Source organism: Microcaecilia unicolor, chromosome 4 (genome assembly GCF_901765095.1).
Source record: "Microcaecilia unicolor chromosome 4, aMicUni1.1, whole genome shotgun sequence".
In the NCBI taxonomy this organism is placed as follows: domain Eukaryota; kingdom Metazoa; phylum Chordata; class Amphibia; order Gymnophiona; family Siphonopidae; genus Microcaecilia; species Microcaecilia unicolor.
In genome coordinates, this window is record NC_044034.1 from 332,467,226 (window position 1) to 332,490,076 (window position 22,851).

Consider the following 22,851-nt stretch of genomic DNA (forward strand, 5'->3'; position numbering starts at 1 on the left):
TGCAGATCCAAGAATGACACAAATTCCCCCTCGTCCCAAATCAGACTCAGCCTGTAAATTCCCTGTTGTTCCCATTGGTGGTGAAACAAGTCCATCCATCGGAGAAAATCCCGGGGCAAACTGAATTGCTGTTTGTAGAAAATATGTCTGCCATGGAAGAATTTCTGCCTCAGCTTACTCCAGAGCAATAATGGGCAGTGTATTAATGAAGGGATCTCATGCAGTAATTTTAACAGTGTGGTCCTAGGCAGCCACATTATGGCCCATAAAGGTGTGGGACCCAGGACTTCTGAGAATGAATGACTACTCCATTCTGCCAGGATTCAAAGATTTGCTGTGTGATAATAAAGAAGAAAGTTTGGTACCCTCATACCACCTTTCAACCTATCTAGTAAAGCATAGCCTTTTTGACTCTTGGGGGAGGGGGATGCTTTCTCCAAATGAAGGAAAAAGCTTTGTGCTGCAGCTTTACAAATACGTTTTTTGGTAACGGGATTGGCTATGCCATCTGCAGATAACAAAAGTTTTGAATCAGTGTCTTGCCACTGATGTCCCATCGCCTCCCACTGGGCTCTAATTACACACACCAGGGGCTCAATAGTATGTTCACAAAGTAATGACGATAGAGCACAATCCTGGTGTGTGCCATGTTGCAGAACAAAGGTCTCAGAGCGTGTGCCATTCACCTGTAAACAGGCTTAGGGGCAATGATAAATTAAGCGAAACCAGGTAAGAAAGTGACCCCAGAACCCAAATTTCTCTAACACAGAAAACATAAAGGGCCACTGGACATGGTCGAAGGCCTTCTCTACGTCCAGTGATAAAAGAAGCATTGGTATCGCCTCCACCCATGCATAGTGAATTAGATGCAAAGTCTTTCTGATATTGCCAAAATTTGCCTGCCCCTGATAAAGCCAGTGTGGCCTTCATGAATCAAGTAAAGCAAGACCCGCTTCAAACGTGCTGCTAAAATCATGGCAAACTGTTTGTAATCCGTGTTAAGCAATGAAATAGGCCGGTATGAACTACAAAACTGAACTTCCTTCCTACTACTACTACTATTTATCATTTCTATAGCGCTACAAGGCATATGCAGCGCTGTACACCATACACAAAAAGAGACAGTCCCTGCTCAAAGAGCTTACAATCTAGATAAGACAGGTAAACAGACAGAACAGTTAAGGGTAAGGGAATAAATAGGAGAGGTTAAAGGACAGGGCAAGTGAGTAGTGGTTAGGAGTCAAAAGCAGTGGTAAAGAGGTGAGCTTTAAGTTTGGACTTGAAAACAGCCAAAGACAGGGCTAGACGCACAGGCTTGGGAAGTCTATTCCAGGCGTGAGGTGCAGCAAGACAAAAGGAACGGAGTCTAGAATTAGCAGTAGAGAAGAAGGGGACGGATAAGAGAGATTTATCTACGGAACGTAGTACCCGAGGGGGGGGCGTAGGGAGAGACGAGTGGAGAGGTACTGGGGAGCGCCAGAGTGAATACACTTATAGGTCAATAAGAGAAGCTTGAACTGAATACGGAAACGGATAGGGAGCCAATGAAGTGATTTAAGGAGGGGGCTAATGTAAGCATAGCGACTTTGGTGGAAAATGAGTCGCGCAGCAGAGTTTTGGACTGATTGAAGAGGAGAGAGATGGCTAAGAGGGAGGCTGGTGAGAAGCAGGTTACAATAAGATGAGAGGTGACAAGAGAGTGGACAAGGGTTCTGGTAGAGTGCTCAGAGATGAAGGGACGGATTTTGCTGATATAGAGAAAGAAACGACAGGTCTTGGCAATCTGTTGAATATGAGCAGAGAAGAAGAAGAGAGAGAGGAGTCAAAGATGACCCCAAGGTTACGAGCTGATGAGACAGGGAGAATGAGAGTGCCATCTACAGAAATAGAGAAAGGGGGGAGAGGAGAGGTAGGTTTAGGGGGAAAGATGAGAAGCTCGTTTTTTTATTTTTTTTAATTTATTTGTACCCCACGCTTTCCCACTCATGGCAGGCTCAATGGGGCTTACATATTATATACAGGTACTTATTTGTACCTGGGGCAATGGAGGGTTAAGTGACTTGCCCAGAGTTACAAGGAGCTGCCTGTGCCTGCAGTGGGAATCGAACCCAGTTCCACAGGACCAAGGTCCACTCTAACCACTAGGCCACTCCTAGTGGTTAGAGGCCATGTTAAGTTTTAGATGACATTGGGACATCCAGGCAGCGATATCAGATAGGCAGGCTGAAACCTTGTTCTGGATGTTAGTTGAGATTTCAGGGGTAGAGAGGTAAATCTGGGAGTCATCAGCACAGAGATGGTATTGAAAGCCATGAGATGATATCAGAGAGCCAAGGGAAGAAGTGTAGATGGAGAACAGGAGAGGACCAAGAACAGAACCTTGAGGTACACCGATTGGTAGAGGGATAGAAGTGGAAGAGGATCCACCAGAGTGTCCACCAGAGTGTCCACTGAAGGTGCGAAGCGAGAGCTAGGAGGAGAACCAGGAAAGAACAGAGCCCTGGAATCCAAATGAAGACAGTGTATCAAGAAGTAGGCTGTGATCAACAGTGTCAAAAGTGGCAGATAGATCGAGAAGGATGAGGCTTTAGCAACAACATGATTGTCATCAAATGCCACATATCTGGCCATTCCATATTAACTTTGAAGGAGTTAAACAGCCTCACCAATAGGGGGCCAGAAGCACTTTGAAACTTTTCTAAACTTGTTGGTGAAACTATCTGGCCCTGGGGATTTACCATTTGGCAAGTCACCAATGGCCCACTGAATCTATTCCAGGTCTATAGGCTTAGATAGGGTGTAACTAGCTGTCAACGATAACTGCAGCAAATCCAAATCAGCTAGATAAGCCTGGATCTCCTCATCTTTAGGAAAGGAGTCCGGTGTATATAAACTACATTAGAATTCTACAAAAAGCTGTTGTATTTCTATTTTAGAAATATGTATTTCCCCTGTTCATCTGATATACTGAAAATGTAGTTATGAGCCATTTGCTTTTTAAATTTGAACGCCAGGAGGTGACTTGATTTATTACCAAACTCAAAATATGATTGGCGGACCTGCACTTATTGGTCTGCTGTTCTGGCTAATTGTAGCTCCTGAAGCTGCATATGTACAGTGGGGGAAATAAGTATTTGATCCCTTGCTGATTTTGTAAGTTTGCCCACTGACAAAGACATGAGCAGCCCATAATTGAAGGGTAGGTTATTGGTAACAGTGAGAGATAGCACATCACAAATTAAATCCGGAAAATCACATTGTGGAAAGTATATGAATTTATTTGCATTCTGCAGAGGGAAATAAGTATTTGATCCCCCACCAACCAGTAAGAGATCTGGCCCCTACAGACCAGGTAGATGCTCCAAATCAACTCGTTACCTGCATGACAAACAGCTGTCGGCAATGGTCACCTGTATGAAAGACACCTGTCCACAGACTCAGTGAATCAGTCAGACTCTAACCTCTACAAAATGGCCAAGAGCAAGGAGCTGTCTAAGGATGTCAGGGACAAGATCATACACCTGCACAAGGCTGGAATGGGCTACAAAACCATCAGTAAGACGCTGGGCGAGAAGGAGACAACTGTTGGTGCCATAGTAAGAAAATGGAAGAAGTACAAAATGACTGTCAATCGACAAAGATCTGGGGCTCCACGCAAAATCTCACCTCGTGGGGTATCCTTGATCATGAGGAAGGTTAGAAATCAGCCTACAACTACAAGGGGGGAACTTGTCAATGATCTCAAGGCAGCTGGGACCACTGTCACCACGAAAACCATTGGTAACACATTACGACATAACGGATTGCAATCCTGCAGTGCCCGCAAGGTCCCCCTGCTCCGGAAGGCACATGTGACGGCCCGTCTGAAGTTTGCCAGTGAACACCTGGATGATGCCGAGAGTGATTGGGAGAAGGTGCTGTGGTCAGATGAGACAAAAATTGAGCTCTTTGGCATGAACTCAACTCGCCGTGTTTGGAGGAAGAGAAATGCTGCCTATGACCCAAAGAACACCGTCCCCTCTGTCAAGCATGGAGGTGGAAATGTTATGTTTTGGGGGTGTTTCTCTGCTAAGGGCACAGGACTACTTCACCGCATCAATGGGAGAATGGATGGGGCCATGTACCGTACAATTCTGAGTGACAACATCCTTCCCTCCGCCAGGGCCTTAAAAATGGGTCGTGGCTGGTCTTCCAGCACGACAATGACCCAAAACATACAGCCAAGGCAACAAAGGAGTGGCTCAGGAAGAAGCACATTAGGGTCATGGAGTGGCCTAGCCAGTCACCAGACCTTAATCCCATTGAAAACTTATGGAGGGAGCTGAAGCTGCGAGTTGCCAAGCGACAGCCCAGAACTCTTAATGATTTAGAGATGATCTGCAAAGAGGAGTGGACCAAAATTCCTCCTGACATGTGTGCAAACCTCATCATCAACTACAGAAGACGTCTGACCGCTGTGCTTGCCAACAAGGGTTTTGCCACCAAGTATTAGGTCTTGTTTGCCAGAGGGATTAAATACTTATTTCCCTCTGCAGAATGCAAATAAATTCATATACTTTCCACAATGTGATTTTCCGGATTTAATTTGTGATGTGCTATCTCTCACTGTTACCAATAACCTACCCTTCAATTATGGGCTGCTCATGTCTTTGTCAGTGGGCAAACTTACAAAATCAGCAAGGGATCAAATACTTATTTCCCCCACTGTATTTGATGCATTTGTTACTCTAAAGAAGTCACCCCCCCCCCCCCCCCCTTTTAGATTGATATTCTAGTTGTGCCAATTGGGATCGTAACATACACGTGTACGGAAGAAGAATGGGACTTGGGGGTGATTGTGTTCTGATGACCTTAAAGTAGCCAAACAATAGATAAAACGGTGGCCAAAGCCAGAAGGATGCTTAGGTGCATAAGGAGAGGGATGACCAGCAGGAAAAAAGTTCCTGTTGAGGCCCCATTTAGAGTACTGCGCGCAATTCTGGAGACCGCACCTACAGAACGATATAAACAGGATGGAGTCGGTCCAGAGGATGGGTACAAAATTGGTAAGCGGTCTCTGTCATAAAACATATAAGGAAAGGCATATGAATCTCAACATGTATACACTGGAAGAGAGACAGGAGAGAGGGATATGATAGAGACATTTAAATACCTCAGTGGCATTAATGGCATTAATGTGCAGGAGGAGAGCCCTTTCCAACTGAAGGAAAACTCTGGAATGAGAGGGCATAGGATGAAGCTAAGAGGAAATAGGCTGAGGAAGAATCTAAGAAAATACTCTTTCACGGAAAGGGTGGTGGGTGCATGGCATTGCCTCCCAGTGGAGATCGTGGAGACAAAGACTGTATCAAAATTCAAAAAAGCTTGAGATAAGCACGTGGGATCCCTTGGGAAAAGGAGGAGTTAGTGGTTACTGAGGATGGGCAGACTGGATGTTCCGTTTGACCCTTATCTGCCATCATGTTTCTGTGTTTCTGTTTCTATTCCTGGTAGCATCTTCACAACATATAGTCATTGAGGCAGCATCATCATATTGTAAAATGCTATGTGACCAGAAAGAGAGATGGGAAAGTGTTGCCAGAATTGCAATGTCTGTGACGTAGCTGTGATTAGGGGTGTAATCCAGAACCCACCCATATATGTTAATCTGCAAAGTAAAAGTTTTGCTATTAGGTGGTCTGAGTCAAGGAGTGAAAGTTGCAGAGTGGCTGTTGGGTCTGGTTGGTTTGAATTTTTGGTTTGAATTAGTTTGGTTGTCTATTGTTTCTGGATTTTGGTGAAGTAGTTCCTTGTGTAGTTAAATATTAACCTCCTTCATACCACTTTGTTATCAAAATATTGGTTAGAGGAAAACTTCATAGGATACTTTAAATTATGATGTCTCTAGTTTTGTGGTTCTTGGTCTCCATCTTCTGGTAGGAGAAGGCAAAGCCAAGTGTCTGGACAGTCTGGAGGGACTCAGGGAAAGAAAATTAGTAGGTAAGACCTAATTACAGCTTTTTCTCATACTTTAAAAGCTTTCCACCAATGAACAAATTCTCCTGTATCGTAAAAATTGATATGGAAGGATATTTTTTTAATGTATAGGATTGCGATTAGATTGAAGATGACAGCATAAGACTACTAAGCCATATTAAAGATGAGTGCTGTAAGACTGTTCTATTATCATATTAAAGTTGTTTGATATACCAGTTTGCTTATCGAAAGTATTGAACTCTGTTAGAAACAATCGAACACATTATAGAAGAGTTTTTACGACCAACTACTATATTATATCCCACTGGCCATTAAGATACCTGGGCTAACTAGTACCTAAGGTTTTATTCTCCTCTGTTTTAACAATAATGTAGGCTAAGTTTTTTTTAGACAAATCTTTTTCAATATTATAGTTGTGCCTTAATAAGCACAAACCGAGTTTTGAAATGCTATTATCACTTTAGAAGAACAGAGTAAGATACAGAAGGGCTGGTCTGCACTTTTTTTTTTTTTTGCTTAAAAGTAAAAAAAAAAAGGGGGGGAGAGTAGCTGTGTTAATAAAAGGTTGCTATGTGTATTGCAACTTATTTGTCTCTGTTTAAGCATGTTTTAAGCACATGCGTTTGTGCATTTAAGCAAGTGTTCAGTATAGTGTGTATCAGGAGCATACATTTTTAGTGAAGTGTACTAAGAAGTCACATAATTATGTAAGTATTACATAAAGAGCTTGCTATGTATAGGATGTTTCTTGATACTTGTTTTTGTTCAGGTTGCAGGTTTGGCCAGGCTATGCTGCTAGTATTCGAAGGACAGATGGAGGCCTTTTCCTTCTGGCAGATGTCTCCCACAAGATTATCCGGAATGACTCTGTGCTGGATATAATGTGATTAACAGGAAACAAATATGTGGTTTGGGGGACACAAGCGGGGTAGGAATGACCAGAGGATAGGTTGTGATATGGGAAGTAGGTTAGTAGAGGCTTTGAAGATGGGGGCAAAGCTGATTTTGTAGAAACTGGGATAAGGATGAAGGATTTGGGGCTTTGAGATGAGGGTAATGTGAGAGTGAGGAATGAGGCTAATATGAGGTAGCATGAGCATAGAACAGTTTCAAGGCTGGTTTGGGGATTGGGAGAGGACCCTGTGCTCATTCCCATACCAGTTTTGGGAGACCTTACTGAATTGTAGCAATATTAGCCAGATACTTTTACATAGATCCAATTTTGTAGTGGTGTGCTGAGTTCCATGCCAGCCATGTGCCAGTCATAAGGTAATTTCCTTGTTTAAAAAGTTTATTCATTATCTTCTGGCTGTGTCCAGGAAGTAATCAAAACTTCATCTTTATTCCTTGTTCCTGTTGTATTTGCGTAAGAGATGCTTACAGCTTTTAGAAACTTTCCAACATCTGAATAGGATATTTGTCACATAATGAAACTTACAGAAATGCTTAGTTCACTTTATTTCTCCACCCTTGATAATCCTCTTTGGATAGGGAGATCCTATTCTCATAAATATTCTTAGGTTCTGCTAAAATACAGAACATCATACTCAACACATAGGTAATCAGGTAATCCGTTCTATAAATGAGGTGCAGCAATAGAGAAAGCAGTAGTCAGTGTAACAGAAAGTCTACCATCTCAAAGAAAAGGAAGTTTTAGAAGAACAAGGCTTATCGTTTATCATTTATTGGCTTGACATACTGCCTCTTTCGTACACGATTCAAAGCGTTTTACAAAATAAAATATTTAAGATAAAATACTAGAAAAAGGAATTCTAGCAGTAAAAACCATTCATATTTAATTGTCATCCCACTGCTTTCTAAAGCAATCCTGATTGCAGGGCCAAATTGTTTTACTAATTATCAAATGCATTTTGAAAAAAATATGCTTTCAGCGCAGCCCAAAAAGAAGCATATGATTTTTCTAGTCTAAGATATCGTGGCAAGGAATTCCACAGTTCAGGGGCTAAAAAATAAAAAGCACTAAAACTGGTAGACTCGCATTTTCCTTTGGATGGATGGGGCCGTATAAATCAGGAGGAGTATCGAAGTGCAACATTTTAAAAGCAAGCATACAAACTTTATATTTTATGCGCTGGGCAACAGGCAAAAAGTGAGGGGTCTCTAATACAGATACAGATGATTCGCTGAGGACAAGCAGGCTGCTTGTTCTCACGACTGGGTTGACGTCCACGGCAGCCCCCACCAACCGGAACAAAACTTTGCGGGCGGTCCCGCACGCAGGGCACGCCCACCGTGCATGCGCGGTCGTCTTCCCGCACGTGCGCGACCGTTACCGCTCAGTTTTTTCCTTTTCCGCGCTGGAGAGAGACGTGTTATCGTCTCTCTCTCTGTCAGCCCCGCAAATCGGATCGCGGCCTAGCCGCGGGTTTTTTCCTTCGACATACACGTTCGCGTATTTCTTTCTTCCCCTTGTTTTAGCGCAAGGGCGCTTCTTTGCGGCCTTGTGGCCGCGCGGTCGTTTCCTTTTCGGGTGTGCTTTTCACCGCCACCATCGACGACTTTGACTTCGCCGATGCGATTTTTCCGTCGATGTCCTCGAAGGTCCCGAGCGGATTCAAGAAGTGTGGTCGGTGCGGCAGGCAGATCTTGCAGACCGATACCCACGCTTGGTGCCTCCAGTGCCTCGGGCCGGAGCATAATACCAAGACGTGCATCTTGTGTCTCGGCTTACGGAAGCGGACACAGGTGGCGAGGCAAGTTCTTTGGGACCGTCTTTTCGGAACTTGCGCCGGCCCCTCGACGTCGACGGCATCGGTACCGATGTCGACGAAATCGGCGCTGCCATCGGGACCGAACCCTGTCAGACCCGATTCTTCGAGGCCGGGGGGTTCTACCTCCTCTTCGTCTTTGCCACTGAGCGCCGATGACGGACACCGAAAGAAAACCAAAAAGCACCGTCATCGGTCGCCCACGGCGCACGGGACTGCCAGCTCCGGCACCTCGAGAGATGACTCGATGCCGAGGAAGCGGCAGTGCCGAGAGGAGCGTTCCCCCTCGGTTGAAGAGGTGTCGCTGCGTCAGTCCACGGGTACTTCGGTACCGTCTCCTGGACCCGAGCAGCTTCCGGCACCAACACCTACACTGGCCCCCCTGCTTTTCCCGACAGCGGGCCTTGACGAGTGCCTCCGAGCCATCCTTCCGGGGATTCTGGAAGGACTGATGCGCCAGGCTCTGCCGGCACCGGGAGTGCTTGCGCTCCCGGCGCCGTTGATGGAGGCGCCCGTGTGCTCTAGCCTGATGCCGCGGCCTCCGACGCCGATGCCGCTTGTGGCATCAGTGTCGACTGCCACTCAGGTGGAGTCGACGTCGATGGAGGGAGCTTCATCCCCGCCGGCGCGGGAGTCCACCACTCGACGCCATCACTGAGGACATGTTTCCTCGCAGTCGAGACGGGCCCGGTTGAGGTCTGAGCTGCAGGAGCTCATGTCCGACACAGAGGAAGAGGCCTCGTGGGGGGAGGAGGAGAACCCCAGATATTTGCCTTCCCTCCGACCCTACTCCTTCACCGGAGAGGAAGCTCTCGCCCCCTGAGAGCCTCTCCTTTGCCTCCTTCGTCAGGGATATGTCTATTTGCATTCCCTTTCCCGTGGTCTCTGTGGATGAGCCGAGGGCTGAGATGCTCGAGGTCCTCGACTATCCATCACCACCTAGAGAGTCTTCCATGGTGCTGTTGCACAATGTCCTCAAAGAGACACTGCTTCGGAACTGGCTGAAGCCATTATCTAACCACCATTCCCAAGAAAGCAGAGTCCCAATACAGGATCCACTCTGACCCAGAGTTGATGCGGCCTCAACTGCCTCATGACTTGGCGGTCATGGACTCTGCTCTCAAGAGAGCACGAAGTTCGAGGGATACCGCCTCGGCGCCCCCGGGGCGGGAGTCTCGCACTCTGGACTCGTTTGGGAGGAAGGCCTACCAATCCTCTATGCTCATGACCCGCATCCAGTCATACCAGCTCTACACGAGCATTCACATGCGGAACAATGTGAGGCAACTGGCGGACCTGGTCGACAAGCTCCCTCTGGAGCAGTCCAGGCCTTTTCAGGAGGTGGTCAGGCAGCTGAAGGCGTGCAGAAAGTTCCTGTCCAGGGGTATATATGACACCTGTGATGTGGCATCTCGAGCTGCGGCCCAAGGTATAGTGATGTGCAGACTCTCATGGCTGCGTGCCTCTGACCTGGACAACCGCACCCAGCAACGTCTGGCGGATGTCCCTTGCCGGGGGGATAACATTTTCGGCGAGAAGGTCGAGCAGTTGGTGGACCAACTACACCAGCGGGAAACCGCTCTTGACAAGCTCTCCCGCCGGGCGCCTTCAGCACCCACCTTTACAGGTGGACGTTTTTCCCGGGCCCGGCAGGCTGCACCCTACGCCTACAACAAGCGTAGGTACACTCAGCCAGCCCGAAGGCCTCCTCAGGCACAGGGACAGTCCCAGCGCGCTCGTTCCTGTCAACAGCGTGCGCTTAAGCAGCCCCCTGCGCCTCCACAGCAAAAGCCGGGGATGGGCTTTTGACTGGATCCATGGGGACATAGCCGCCATCAAAGTGTCCGTACCGGACGACCTGCCGGTCGGAGGGAGGTTGAAAGTTTATCACCAAAGGTGGCCTCTGATAACCTCCGACCAGTGGGTTCTCCAAATAGTGCGGTGCGGATACACCCTGAATTTGTTTCACATTGATCAGTCAGTTTTACTTCTGGTGTTTAGAGAGGCAGAAGATGTCTAGATGCAAGCCTACTACTACTACTATTTAGCATTTCTATAGCGCTACAAGGCATACGCAGCACTGCACAAACATAGAAGAAAGACAGTCCCTGCTCAAAGAGCTTACAATCTAATAGACAAAAAATAAATAAAGTAAGCAAATCAAATCAATTAATGTGAACGGGAAGGAAGAGAGGAGGGTAGGTGGAGGCGAGTGGTTACAAGTGGTTACGAGTCAAAAGCAATGTTAAAGAGGTGGGCTTTCAGTCTAGATTTAAAGGTGGCCAAGGATGGGGCAAGACGTAGGGACTCAGGAAGTTTATTCCAGGCATAGGGTGCAGCGAGACAGAAGGCGTGAAGTCTGGAGTTGGCAGTAGTGGAGAAGGGAACAGATAAGAAGGATTTATCCATGGAGCGGAGTGCACGGGAAGGGGTGTAGGGAAGGACGAGTGTGGAGAGATACTGGGGAGCAGCAGAATGAGTACATTTATAGGTTAGTAGAAGAAGTTTGAACAGGATGCGAAAACGGATAGGGAGCCAGTGAAGGGTCTTGAGGAGAGGGGTAGTATGAGTAAAGCGACCCTGGCGGAAGATGAGACGGGCAGCAGAGTTTTGAACCGACTGGAGAGGGGAGAGGTGACTAAGTGGGAGGCCAGCAAGAAGCAGATTGCAGTAGTCTAAACGAGAGGTGACAAGGGTGTGGATGAGGGTTTTGGTAGAGTGCTCGGAAAGAAAGGGGCGGAATTTACGGATGTTGTAAAGAAAGAAACGACAGGTCTTGGCAATCTGCTGGATATGAGCAGAGAAGAAGAGAGAAGAGTCAAAGATGACCCCAAGGTTTCGAGCTGAGGAGACAGGGAGAATGAGAGAGCCATCAACAGAAATAGAAAACGGGGGGAGCGGGGAGGTGGGTTTGGGGGGGAAAATGAGAAGCTCGGTTTTGGTCATATTTAATTTCAGGTGGCATTGAGACATCCAGACAGCAATGTCAGACAAGCACTCTGAAACTTTGGTTTGGATGCAAGGTGAGATATCAGGGGTAGAAAGGTAGATTTGGGAGTCATCAGCATAGAGATGGTAGGAAAAGCCATGGGATGAGATTAATGAACCAAGGGAAGAAGTGTAGATAGAAAAGAGGAGGGGACCAAGAACAGAACCCTGAGGTATGCCGACAGGCAGAGGGATAGAAGTAGAAGAGGATCCACCAGAGTGAACACTAAAGGTGCGGAGGGAGAGGTAGGAAGAGAACCAGGAAAGGACAGAGCCCTGGAATCCAAGTGAGGACAGGGTATTGAGAAGTATGTTGTGATTGACAGTGTCAAAAGCAGCGGAAAGATCAAGAAGAATGAGGATGGAATATTGACCTCTGGATTTAGCCAGTAATAGGTCATTGGAGACTTTAGTAAGCGCAGTTTTGGTTGAGTGGAGAGGGCGAAAACCAGATCGTAGTGGGTCAAGAATAGCATGTGAGGAGAGAAAATCAAGGCAGCTTCACCAGTTGGATATTCGAACTGTGTTGCAGTATTATTTGAAGAGGACTGAATATTTTTGTTATTCACGTTGTCTTTTTCTATTATTTGCAGTCATTAGGAAAGGAGAAGTAGGTGACAGTGGCCCATTGGTTAAGGAAGCAGTAGCATCTGCATATACAGTCGGGGATCATCCGGTGCTCTCATTTCTGAAAGCACATTCTATTAGAAGTCCAGTGTGTTCTTGGGCCAAGTATGATCTTGTTCCACCATGTGCAGGGCAGCCATGTGGTCATTGTTGCAATCCTTTGTCATTACAGACTGGATATGCAGGGCTGGGGTAGGGTGAAGAGATGTAAATCTGGAGGTAGCTGTAGTAAAGAGAGAAATTGAATACTAGTCGTAGAAGTAGGCATGAAATCTGAATAGAGAAGCAGAAAAAGAAATGGAAGAAATTAATGTTAGAGATGGATGTAGAGGAAACAGGAGAGAGAAGAAATGGCAAATGGACAGGAGATCGAGAAGAGAGCATTAATAAAAATAAAATGGCCAGACAACAAAGATGTAAAAAAATAATAATTTCTGTTTAGTGATTGGCCCTGGCAGATGTACATTCCAAAAATTGACATATTCTAGTGTTAGAAATGGCTAGGGCTTAGGGCAGAAATTTAGGAGGGGACCCCAGAGACCACTAGCAGGCTATGTTCTCTTGAGCTTCAGACAAGCTAAGGGCCATCACTGACCTGGGATCCCATGGCAGTTGCCCTGGTCGCAGCCTACACTAGTGCTGTTGTGACATCTACTTCCTTTATATTTGACACAATACTGGGGGAAATTCATATCTTTCTGTTTCTCTGGTGTTGCATTGAATGCTGCATCTAGCTTCTTGGGTTTCAGTTTAATTTTTGATACATATTTCTGTATTCAATTTTTGATCACTAATTCTGTTGCTTGTGAGGGTCTGTTTGTGTTCTGTGTATGTGACTGAGACTTGATATTCTGTTAGCATATATTTTATACATAGTGATCTGTAGTAATCTGTCTTGTTCAGTTTTCCTACCAGGTGTGTTTATGATCTAGGACTTACTGCAGTATTTATAGTGCTGCCTTTTCCCATGTAGGTCTCTGTTGTGTGAGTTTTGGACATTTATGTTGTTATGGAATGGTAGATTTACTGTAGGTCTTGAATGACTTTTGTAGGATTTTGTATTACTTCACAGCATGCCTGGCAGTGGAGAAGGTTTATGTTGCTGTTAACAAAGAGGTTATCAGAATCTGAAATATTTTTGCACAATACATTCTGTGGGGAAATGTCCTAATTCTTCTCTTCACCCATTGTATCAGGGAGGATAGAGTCCTAGGCTACATAATTAACAAACTGCAGTTTTTGCTGAAGCCTGCACTGCCACCATCACTGCAGTTGTTTGCGGTGGATAGGGCAGGGGATGGGTTAGGGAAGTGGCAAGTGTTAGGTTTTCCTCTTTCAAAAAGTTGGCAACCATACTCTATGAACAGGGAAATACCTAGTGTATATTGTATTTATTTATTTATTTAGTTCATTTGTTATACCACCAAATTGTCAAAGCGGTTTTCAATCCGAAAATGAAGTTGAAAACATCAATTACATATTTTTTTTCTAGCATTTAATTTATTGTTCTGTCAATTAAGTTATGAAATATAAGGGTACCACTATAATTAAATTTCCCTTAGAAAAGCCAATTTTGAGGACACACCCATGGCTTGTAATACTTTCTTCTAGGAGTATGTACTAAGATGTCTCATTCCATCTCTCTCCTGCTTTGCTATAGGCACAGGAGTCTGAAGTTATAAAGGAAGGCCTGAACACAATTAGCATCTGCTAAAAAGAGATCATTAAAGAAAACTTGGCAGCTGCAAAGCCCCTTTTCATAGTCATTATGGTGGCAAGTGGCTCTTCTCAGGGAAAGCTGCGGTGTCAGATGTGAATGTACTATCATAAGACCTATGTGGATACAAGCAACATTTTAATTTTTTTTAAATCACCACATGAATTTTAAGAGTGGAATCTCTGTATCAATTACATATTGACGAAACAAGGGGGAAAAACATGAGGCTAGGGAATTAAGGAGTAGCACAGCAATAAATCACCTAAATACAGTGAATTATAAACAATTATCTGCAAGTATACATTACACACACGGAAATGTATGAAAAGGAAGGATTTCAAGAATAAAATGGCACCAAATTATGCCATTAAAGAAATAAAAGCTTTAGCAGCAGTTTTAAATTTAGGATAGGATGAGATCAAACGAATCTCCATAGGAATGTAACTTACCCTGAAAATGTGTGAGTTAATCCAAATTTAAAAAAAACAAGTGATTACAATTTATCTATTGAGTGAGCCATGGAATACCCACATGAGAGTTTAAAACAGATATTGGCTCTAAATGCTTTTGAATATTGATCCCTTTGGGTTTTGCATTTATTTATTTGTTTTACAAATTTCTATACCGCCTAAAACAAACAGCAAGTTTAAAAAAAAACCTCGTTACAAACAACGGAGTTAACATGAAGTCCTAAATCTGCTAACATTATAGCATGCTCATTTTTTAGCGCGTGCTTAACACTAGAGATGCATCTCTACCGTTTAGCGCACACTTATTTTTAGCATGTGCTAAAAATGCTACTGCACCTTTGTAAAAGGACCCTCGGTTCCTATGGGCTTCCTTTCATTTACTGTGCAGGATTCACTAGCGCAGCTTTGTAAAAGAAGCCCTTAATTTTCTCCTTTTAGTGAATCGTCCTCTTTTCAGCTTAAAAAAAAAGTTTGGGACAACCTAGTGGCTTAGATGGTGAATTCTGTTCTCTTCCATACGATCCAGTTCAATTTTTAGGTCAGGATTTCTTGCTGGGCACACTGCAAAAGCAGCATTCTCAGTCACAGTCCTCAGAGGGGATTGGGGATGAGAATGTAGATATTATGTGATTGACATCTACATGTCTGATCAGAGATTTATTGTTGCCAGGTTATGAAGACAGCCAGGCGATGTCCTCTGGCCCAGTACTGTGCGAGTGCACGTGTGGGAGGGGGGGTATAAGAGGGAGTGAAAATCATTAAGTAGTACAGATGAAGATTTCATGGTGCCAGTTCCCAGCCTACTTCTGGTTAAGCTGGAAAGAAATAGGAGAAGGAGAGAAATGATGAGTCAGAAAAGAAAAAAGTTTACAGACATTATTTTGTGTCTTCCTTCTAACTAACATTAAATCACAGGTATGCATTCATATTAACTAACAGAAAATAATTAAACTAATGAATGCTCCTAAGTCTATTAACTGACAGATATGGGGCCCTGTGTGATGTGTAGTTAACTCACCTTGGTGCTTTGTAATAATATTAAGCTGATCTCTCCTCCCACTAATTGCTATATACTGCCCCTGCATGCAGTAGAACAGTAGCTGAATTGTTCTACTGTGGGCTGTGGAGGAACTTTCCCAGGGGTGATTTAAGGAAATTCTTATAAAGCACCTAGAAACAAGAAATTCTTACATGCTTTTTAGTAGGATCATACTTGTTAGGAATGCCGACACTTATTAAAAAATGCTTCATTTGCATCTTGCAGAGAATGTTTTTTTTACTGAATTCATTTGGTAGTCTTATGGGCTCTGACATAAATTTATAATCCTCTTCATCGGTTACAAACCTACACAAAGACTGTATAATTAGTGTGCAACCAAATAAAACAAAACTATAGCATAGAACTAAAAATAGAGAAATGGGTCATGTCATTAAAACTAGAAGTTTCACACACCAACTAATTGAGTTTATTTTTCAGACTGCATGTGTAGCGGGTTGAGTTAAAATACTACTACCAATCATTTCTATAATTCTACAAGACTTATGCAGTGCTGTACACGTTATGTGCAGGCACTTTCTCTGTCCATAGAAGGCTCGCAATCTCAGTTTTTCTACCTAGGGCAATGGAGAGTTAAGTGACTTGTCCAAGGTCACAAGGAGATGCAGTGGGTATCGTTCACCAGGATCAAAGCCCACTGCACTAACCATTAGGCTACTCCTCCACTCCAAAGCTTGACCAGAGCACACCTTTTCTGTTCCTCTCCTGGACACAGAAGGAGGAGGTTGTCTGGGAATTGAACCCAGGACATCTCACACCCGAAGCAAGAATCATACCCCTAGACCAACAAGCCAGTGTGTTCAACTCCTCTTAGTTCCCTTGACATCTCCTGAAAGTTTGGTGAGCACTGGGGGCAAAACCAAAAATTATTTGATGGCATAATTTGTGCATGTATTCATAGAATATGCATATATGTGGATTGAAAATCAAAACCCTTTTATTCTCTTTATCAATCTGAGGTGGATCAGGTAAAAAACCAAAAAAATTATTAGGTGGTGTAATTGTACACCCATATTTGTCTAGAATATGTATTTCCTCTAAACATACCTCTTTCATTATCCTTATGAAGTCAGACCTCTCTGACTTCCATACAAAATTTAGTTTGCTTTGGATATCAAACCCAAAAGCTATCTGTAGACAAGCAGGATAGAGTCTGCTGCTTGTGGATAACAACCTTCTCTTCAACACTGCCAGAACCTGGTGTTTTTTTGGCTCTTCTTTATTTCTTCATTAATTTCTTTGTTTATCTTTCCTTCCTGTGTTTCTTTTCTAACATATAATGGGGGAGTTTCCAAGATTTTACCTTCCCAAGCACAGCTTACTTTAACCTCTTAGCTGCCTTTTCCCCAGTGGTGGATCAGATGCTTGGATTCAAGAACTGCTCTTACTGAGTAAGCATATATTTCATAAGTTCATTTCTTATCATCAGCATTGATGCCCAGAAGCAGTTATCCTCCCAAAGACTTCAACTACTCAAAAGCATATTCAAAAGATGACGGTGTTACCACTTTACATCCACAAGGAACCAGATTCTAGGGAGTCTCCAGGGTAGATGTCTTAAGTCTCTTCCACTTTTATTTATTTGTTACATTTATAACTCACATTTTCTCACCTATTTGTAGGCTCAGTGTGGCTTACATAGTACCGGAGAGGCGTTATAGACTCCAGTGTAAACAAATACAAAGTGATGTTGTTGTAAGATAAAGTTCATGTGGTACAGTCGCACTAGAGAATCGTACAACGGAAGAGTTGTGGTATGTCCATTACGTTCTTTAGTTTTGTTGTGTTGCAGAGATCAGCCATTTATGTTGGATCGGTAGGGTATGCCGTTTTAAACAGGTTAGTTTTTAGTGTTTTCCGGAAGTTTAGGTGGTCGTTCGTAGTGTTCAGTGCTTTTGGTAATGCATTCCACAGTTGTGTGCTTATGTAGGAAAAACTTGATGCGTAAGTTGTTTTGTATTTGAGTCCTTTGCAGCTTGGGTAGTGCAGATTTAGGTAGGTTCGTGTTGATTCGGGTGTGTTTCTATTTGGTAGGTCAATCAAGTCTGTCATGTACCCCGGAGCTTCACCGTAGATAATTTTGTGAACCAGAGTGCAGATTTTGAAAGCAATGCGTTCTTTGATTGGGAGCCACTTGATTGACACTCCATGGGAGACTGTTCTGCCCTGACAAACCAGAACACAGTCACAGTAACTGTTCAGAATGTAAATATGAAAAAAAGGTTTGTTTTTTTTTTATTTTTTTTAAACTGATTTTCTTGAATAAATCTCCATGATAGAATTCTTGACCAAAACTAATACAATACTGTGTTCTGGCTTAACATATCTCCAGTTTATCAAGAGATACTGTTTAAGACTTTTGCAACAGGCTTGAAAATGCATCCAAATGTTAAATGACTTCAATATTATGAAATACACAGTAACTATAGGACATCTGGAGAGTTGGCTTAGTTTTGACAAAATTTTGAGTTACTATGTTCTGGCTTTCAGTCCTTATCCATAGACTGCTGCAGGAATTACAATCTAGAATGTGACAAAACCTTGTCATACCAGGCAGAAATTTGTATTAGAAGTACAGGGTCCTGCCTTGCCCAAATTTTGATAAAGCCCCATTCCTACATCACTCAGTGTTTGTAGAGCTGGCTCTTAAATGAACCAGACATTCTAAAGCCTATGATGGTGCTCTGATAGTTTATTAGAATTTACCATACCGCTCAACCTAACTTGCAGATCTTTAATGATTTACAAAACTAAAGGTACATAAACGGGCAGAAAGGAACAACAGTATGAGATAGGAAAGAATTTTATCATTCACACGCACAGAGCAAGTTCAGACTAAAGAGCAGCAAATAGGGAGGTTGATAGATGGCAAAAAGGGAGAAGAAGATGGGGAAGAGTTGTGAGTTTGAGTTGAGTCTTATAGTAGGTCAGGAAACATTAAAGGCTTGGTTAAAAAGCCAGGTTTTCAAAGCAGTCTTAAAATTTTTGAAAGACGATTCAGCTCGAATGATGAGAGGAGGAGAATGCCAATGAAAAGGTGCGGTAAAGAAAAAGACGTGATGTCTAGTAAATTCTAGCTGGGCATCATTTGGGCTTGGGAGAACCAGGTGATGATCGTTAATCGACCGCAAAAGGCAAGTGGGGGAGTATGGAATGGTTAATGATGCTAGGTAATCTGGAAGATCTAATCTATGGGCTTTAAATGCAAAAGTGTGAGTAACTTGAAAATGAATCCACTAAAAATCAATACAAACAGTTGTGGAATCATTTAAGTCAAACAATCAAATAAAAAAAAAAACAAAATAATGACCATTGAACTTCAGAAATATGTTCATGACAGGAATACAATTGAAGGAAGGGAAAAGCCTCAAAGAGCTCCAGATTAACCGATCTATAGAGCTAAAGGCGATCACAAGGATCTACTCTTCATCATCAGCTTAAAAAACCTTCCCAGTCTTTTTATTTGAAATTTAAGAATTACTTATCCGTTATTGTATGAATTGAATCAAACTGTCTCTGTGCAGCACATTGCATACTTTTCAATGTTCCAAGCATCCAACAGTGTCCAACAATGTACAGTGCTCAAATGTATGAACATGTTCTTATCTCAGTACACTCCACAAGCCATCTCTCCTGTGATTTATCAGTCCCCTAGACCAACGGTGGTCAGCGTTTTGCTTCGCTCAAACTTGCTATACTGCTTCAGGATCTCAGCAGTCAGGGTAAATGCAGACCGCATCCAATGGACAGCAGTTACAAGTTGAGATCCTTGTGATCGCCTTTAGCTCTGTAGATTGGTTGATCTTCAGCTCTTTGAGGCTTTTTCCTTCCTTTAATTGTATTCCTGTTGTGAACATATTTGTGAAGTTCAGTGGGTCATTTTGTTTGGTTATGATTGTTTAACTTGAAAACGATCCATTTCTCAACAGGAAGCCAATTAAATTTCTGGAACAAAGGGAACACGTGATTGAACTTGCATAAGAAATTAATTTTATAGCAGTGTTTTATATAGATTTGAGTCATTTTAAGCTTAGTGTGTGAACATCTTGGGTAGATTATGCTACAATAATCAAGACTGGTTAGTGATCTTTCCTTTACTAACGGGGTGGTCTGAGATAGGGTCAGATTTGACCTCTCTGAATTAATGATGAGCCCTAGAGAATGCAGAAGAGAGAACATTTCTGAGGATTTGCACTGCCCACTAAGGGGATGATTGTTTCAGTCAACTAGGTAGGGAGACTTGCCTATGTTATTTCTTGTCACCACTAGGCATTTTATGAAAACCCTCACAGCCACAGAGGCTTGAATAGCAGTGATCTTTCCCTTACCTCCCGAGGGCATTCAGTATATAACCAAGTCAGACACTCCCAACAGCCACAGCCCCAATAAGTATAGAGGTCCTAAACATAAACCCATAGACGTCCTAGCAACCTAAAGCAGGAACAGAAGAGTAAGGAGGCCCTACACTAGTGTGCTATGAGTCCAGAGCACTGATACACTACAGATCCTTAGCACCAAAGAAGCAGTACCCAACACAGGGTGGCATGTAATGCAGGAAGGCTTCAATAGCCAAGCACCTCATCACAATTGCAAGTGCATAGGGTCTTGACATAGAGCATAACCTATCCCTTGCTTCAACAGGATGTTCCAGTTAGGAATAGAATTCAACTCTTTAATGATGCCTGAAGAAGAGTAACAGAAAACAACAAGGCAAGGAATCCGCCAAATCCAAAAGTGGAAAATATAAAACCAGGAAGCAGATCATATAAAAAGGTAGTCTTTAATGAAGTCAAAAGGCTCCCAGGTCGATAAACATCTGTGCCCCAAATGGCCATGTTTCACCAATAAATATTGGCTGTGTCAGGGGCAGTATGAACTAGCTGGTGTGAACTGCACGCTTCACCTAGTCTGGTCCAGCACAAAGGTAAAATAACCAAGTTTCTTGAACCTGGAGGCTTCTAGTTCAAGACCAGGACACCTTACTATGCTCTAGGACTGACAGAATAAGACGACATAGTATTTATTTATTTATTTATTTATTTATATTTTGCTCACACCTTTTTCAGTAGTAGCTCAAGGTGAGTTACATTCAGGTACACTGGATATTTCTCTGTCCCAGGAGGGCTCACAATCTAAGTTGTACCTGAGGCAATGGAGGGTTAAGTGACTTGCCCAAGATTAAATGAAAGAAGACAATGCATGGAGTAGAATGGAACTGATGCACAGTGGATATACAATGTAAACAGAAGAGATGGCTAGCAAGACATGTCAAGTGAAATACAGAAGATATTGAGGACACACTGACATTTTTTGGGAAGGCATTCATGTTAAAAAAAATTGACAGGAGCTTATACACAGGGAAGAAATATGAAAGAAATAATAGCACCATCAACCCTGCCAGTTGAAAGAATGTCATCTATTATCTTCTCTGGTCATCGCCCTTGTGGAATGTGCTCAGGCTGCACTTTAACTCTAGATACCTTCACACATCCACGTACAGGTCAAATTTATCATTTAAAACATAATTCTTTTATACCGAAAGGGTCGTCCATGTTATTATTTGCCCCTGCTCCTTCATTTATGTTGGAAAAACCATGAGGAAAGTGAAAACAAGGATTATTGAGCACCAAAGTAATGTGCATAGAAAGAATATCACTGTGCCTCATGTCCAACACTGTCTGGAACTGTCACACACTTTTGATGATCTAAGATTCTTTGCGCTCAAGGTCATCAACAAACCATGGCATGGAGGAGACATAGGTCAACTACTGTTACAACAGGAACAGTGCAGTGCATTTTCAAACTCAACACTGTTCAACCAGCTGGGTTGAATGCAGGAATTGATTATTCAGTATTTTTATGAAACTGTTGTCTTCCACCATGCCCGTTTCATGATGCTCCCTCTTTTTTTTTATGTTTCCTTTTTTATGAATTGTCTTTTCAGTGATGTTTGTTCTTATCATGACTCTGTACATTTCATGTCCAGTCTTTATGAAATGCACTCAATTGAGTATTCAGTAGTATCAAGAAATTGCCACTTGTCACCCAGCCCAATTAGTCCTTTCCTTTTATATGATGTTCTTATGTGTTTATTTATCTATTATTCTTTACGATGTGTTCATTCTTATTGTTATGCTATACACATTTTACATTTTATGATGCTAAGTTGCATTTGTTGTTCGTCACCAAGTCCATTTTGTGATGCCTTTTTATCATATGTCTTTTGTTAATGAGAACTTTTGTCCTCCATGAATTGTATTTTATCTTTTTTTTATTTTTATCATATTTGACTTTTTCATATGTTTTATATGCCTGTGTAATTTATTTTTATGGCTCACCCATTATTTTATAAATTAACCAAGGGTTTGTAATGTACCACATAAGTTTATGTTGTTCGTTTGGACTGACCACAGCTTTGTTGACATCTTGGTCAAGTGCACTTCGTTTGATGGTTTATAGTATCTATCACCATCTACATATGTTTTGATTTCAACACTCTCTTAGTATATTAAATACATTTGTTAGCAGTGCACTGTATTCATTTTGGTCCTTTCATATTCATTCACACCTGTTTTTTTTCACACACATCACGATTGGTTATGCAGTGCACAGCACATTTTGTTGAGATTCATTAGATAAAATTGACCCGCAAAATGGTTTCCAGCTTTTAGTTATTTTTAGTTTTTTCAAGCAATTCTCACACTTCTAGTGCATCCTCTTTTTTTATGAAGGTATTGTAACCTGTCACTTCACTCAAATATGTGTAGTTTGTTCATTCTTCTGGAACCTCGTTTTCAATCTTTGTTTTAAAAGGCTTAGTGCGCATATGCGCGTCTTTAGTTTTTTTTTTTTTGGGGGGGGGGGGCACGCTTTCATGGCACTTTGTGTCACATTAAGTTGATGTTTCACTGTTGTAAGGTAAAGTCAATAGTTGTTTTATAGCTCTCCTATGAGATTTAATCTCCCTCTTTGCATGATGCTGCTAATGCTTTGCATTGACAGATCAGTCGCGATTGTCTGAATGCGGTGTAGGGACATGGTTTTATTTAGCCTGATTTTTTTTTTTCAGTCTGCTGTATGTTGCGATTGACCAGACCTGGTGATGTTTTTGTCAGGGTGATGTTTTTCAAATAGAGCTTTGCAGCTAGAAATTGTCAGCACGATGTTTGCACTGTGTCCTAAGCAATATGCTGCTCATTTACCATCCATTTCGGTGACTGTTAAGACAGTTGTTTCCCATTTCTGTACAACTGATTCTCCGAGGACAAGCAGGCTGCATGTTCTCAC

The 22,851-nt window shown here is 42.7% G+C and overlaps 1 protein-coding gene across 3 annotated transcripts in view; it reads left to right on the plus strand.

Annotated features, from left to right (window-relative positions):
- PIWIL2 (piwi like RNA-mediated gene silencing 2) overlaps positions 1–22,851 on the plus strand; it is a 349,150-nt gene that overhangs the window by 125,518 nt on the left and 200,781 nt on the right. For all 3 annotated transcript variants that reach the window (XM_030202016.1, XM_030202014.1, XM_030202015.1), the window contains exon 11: positions 6,746–6,859. In XM_030202016.1, the coding sequence (XP_030057876.1) occupies positions 6,746–6,859 (114 nt within the window). The remainder of the gene's footprint in view (positions 1–6,745; positions 6,860–22,851) is intronic.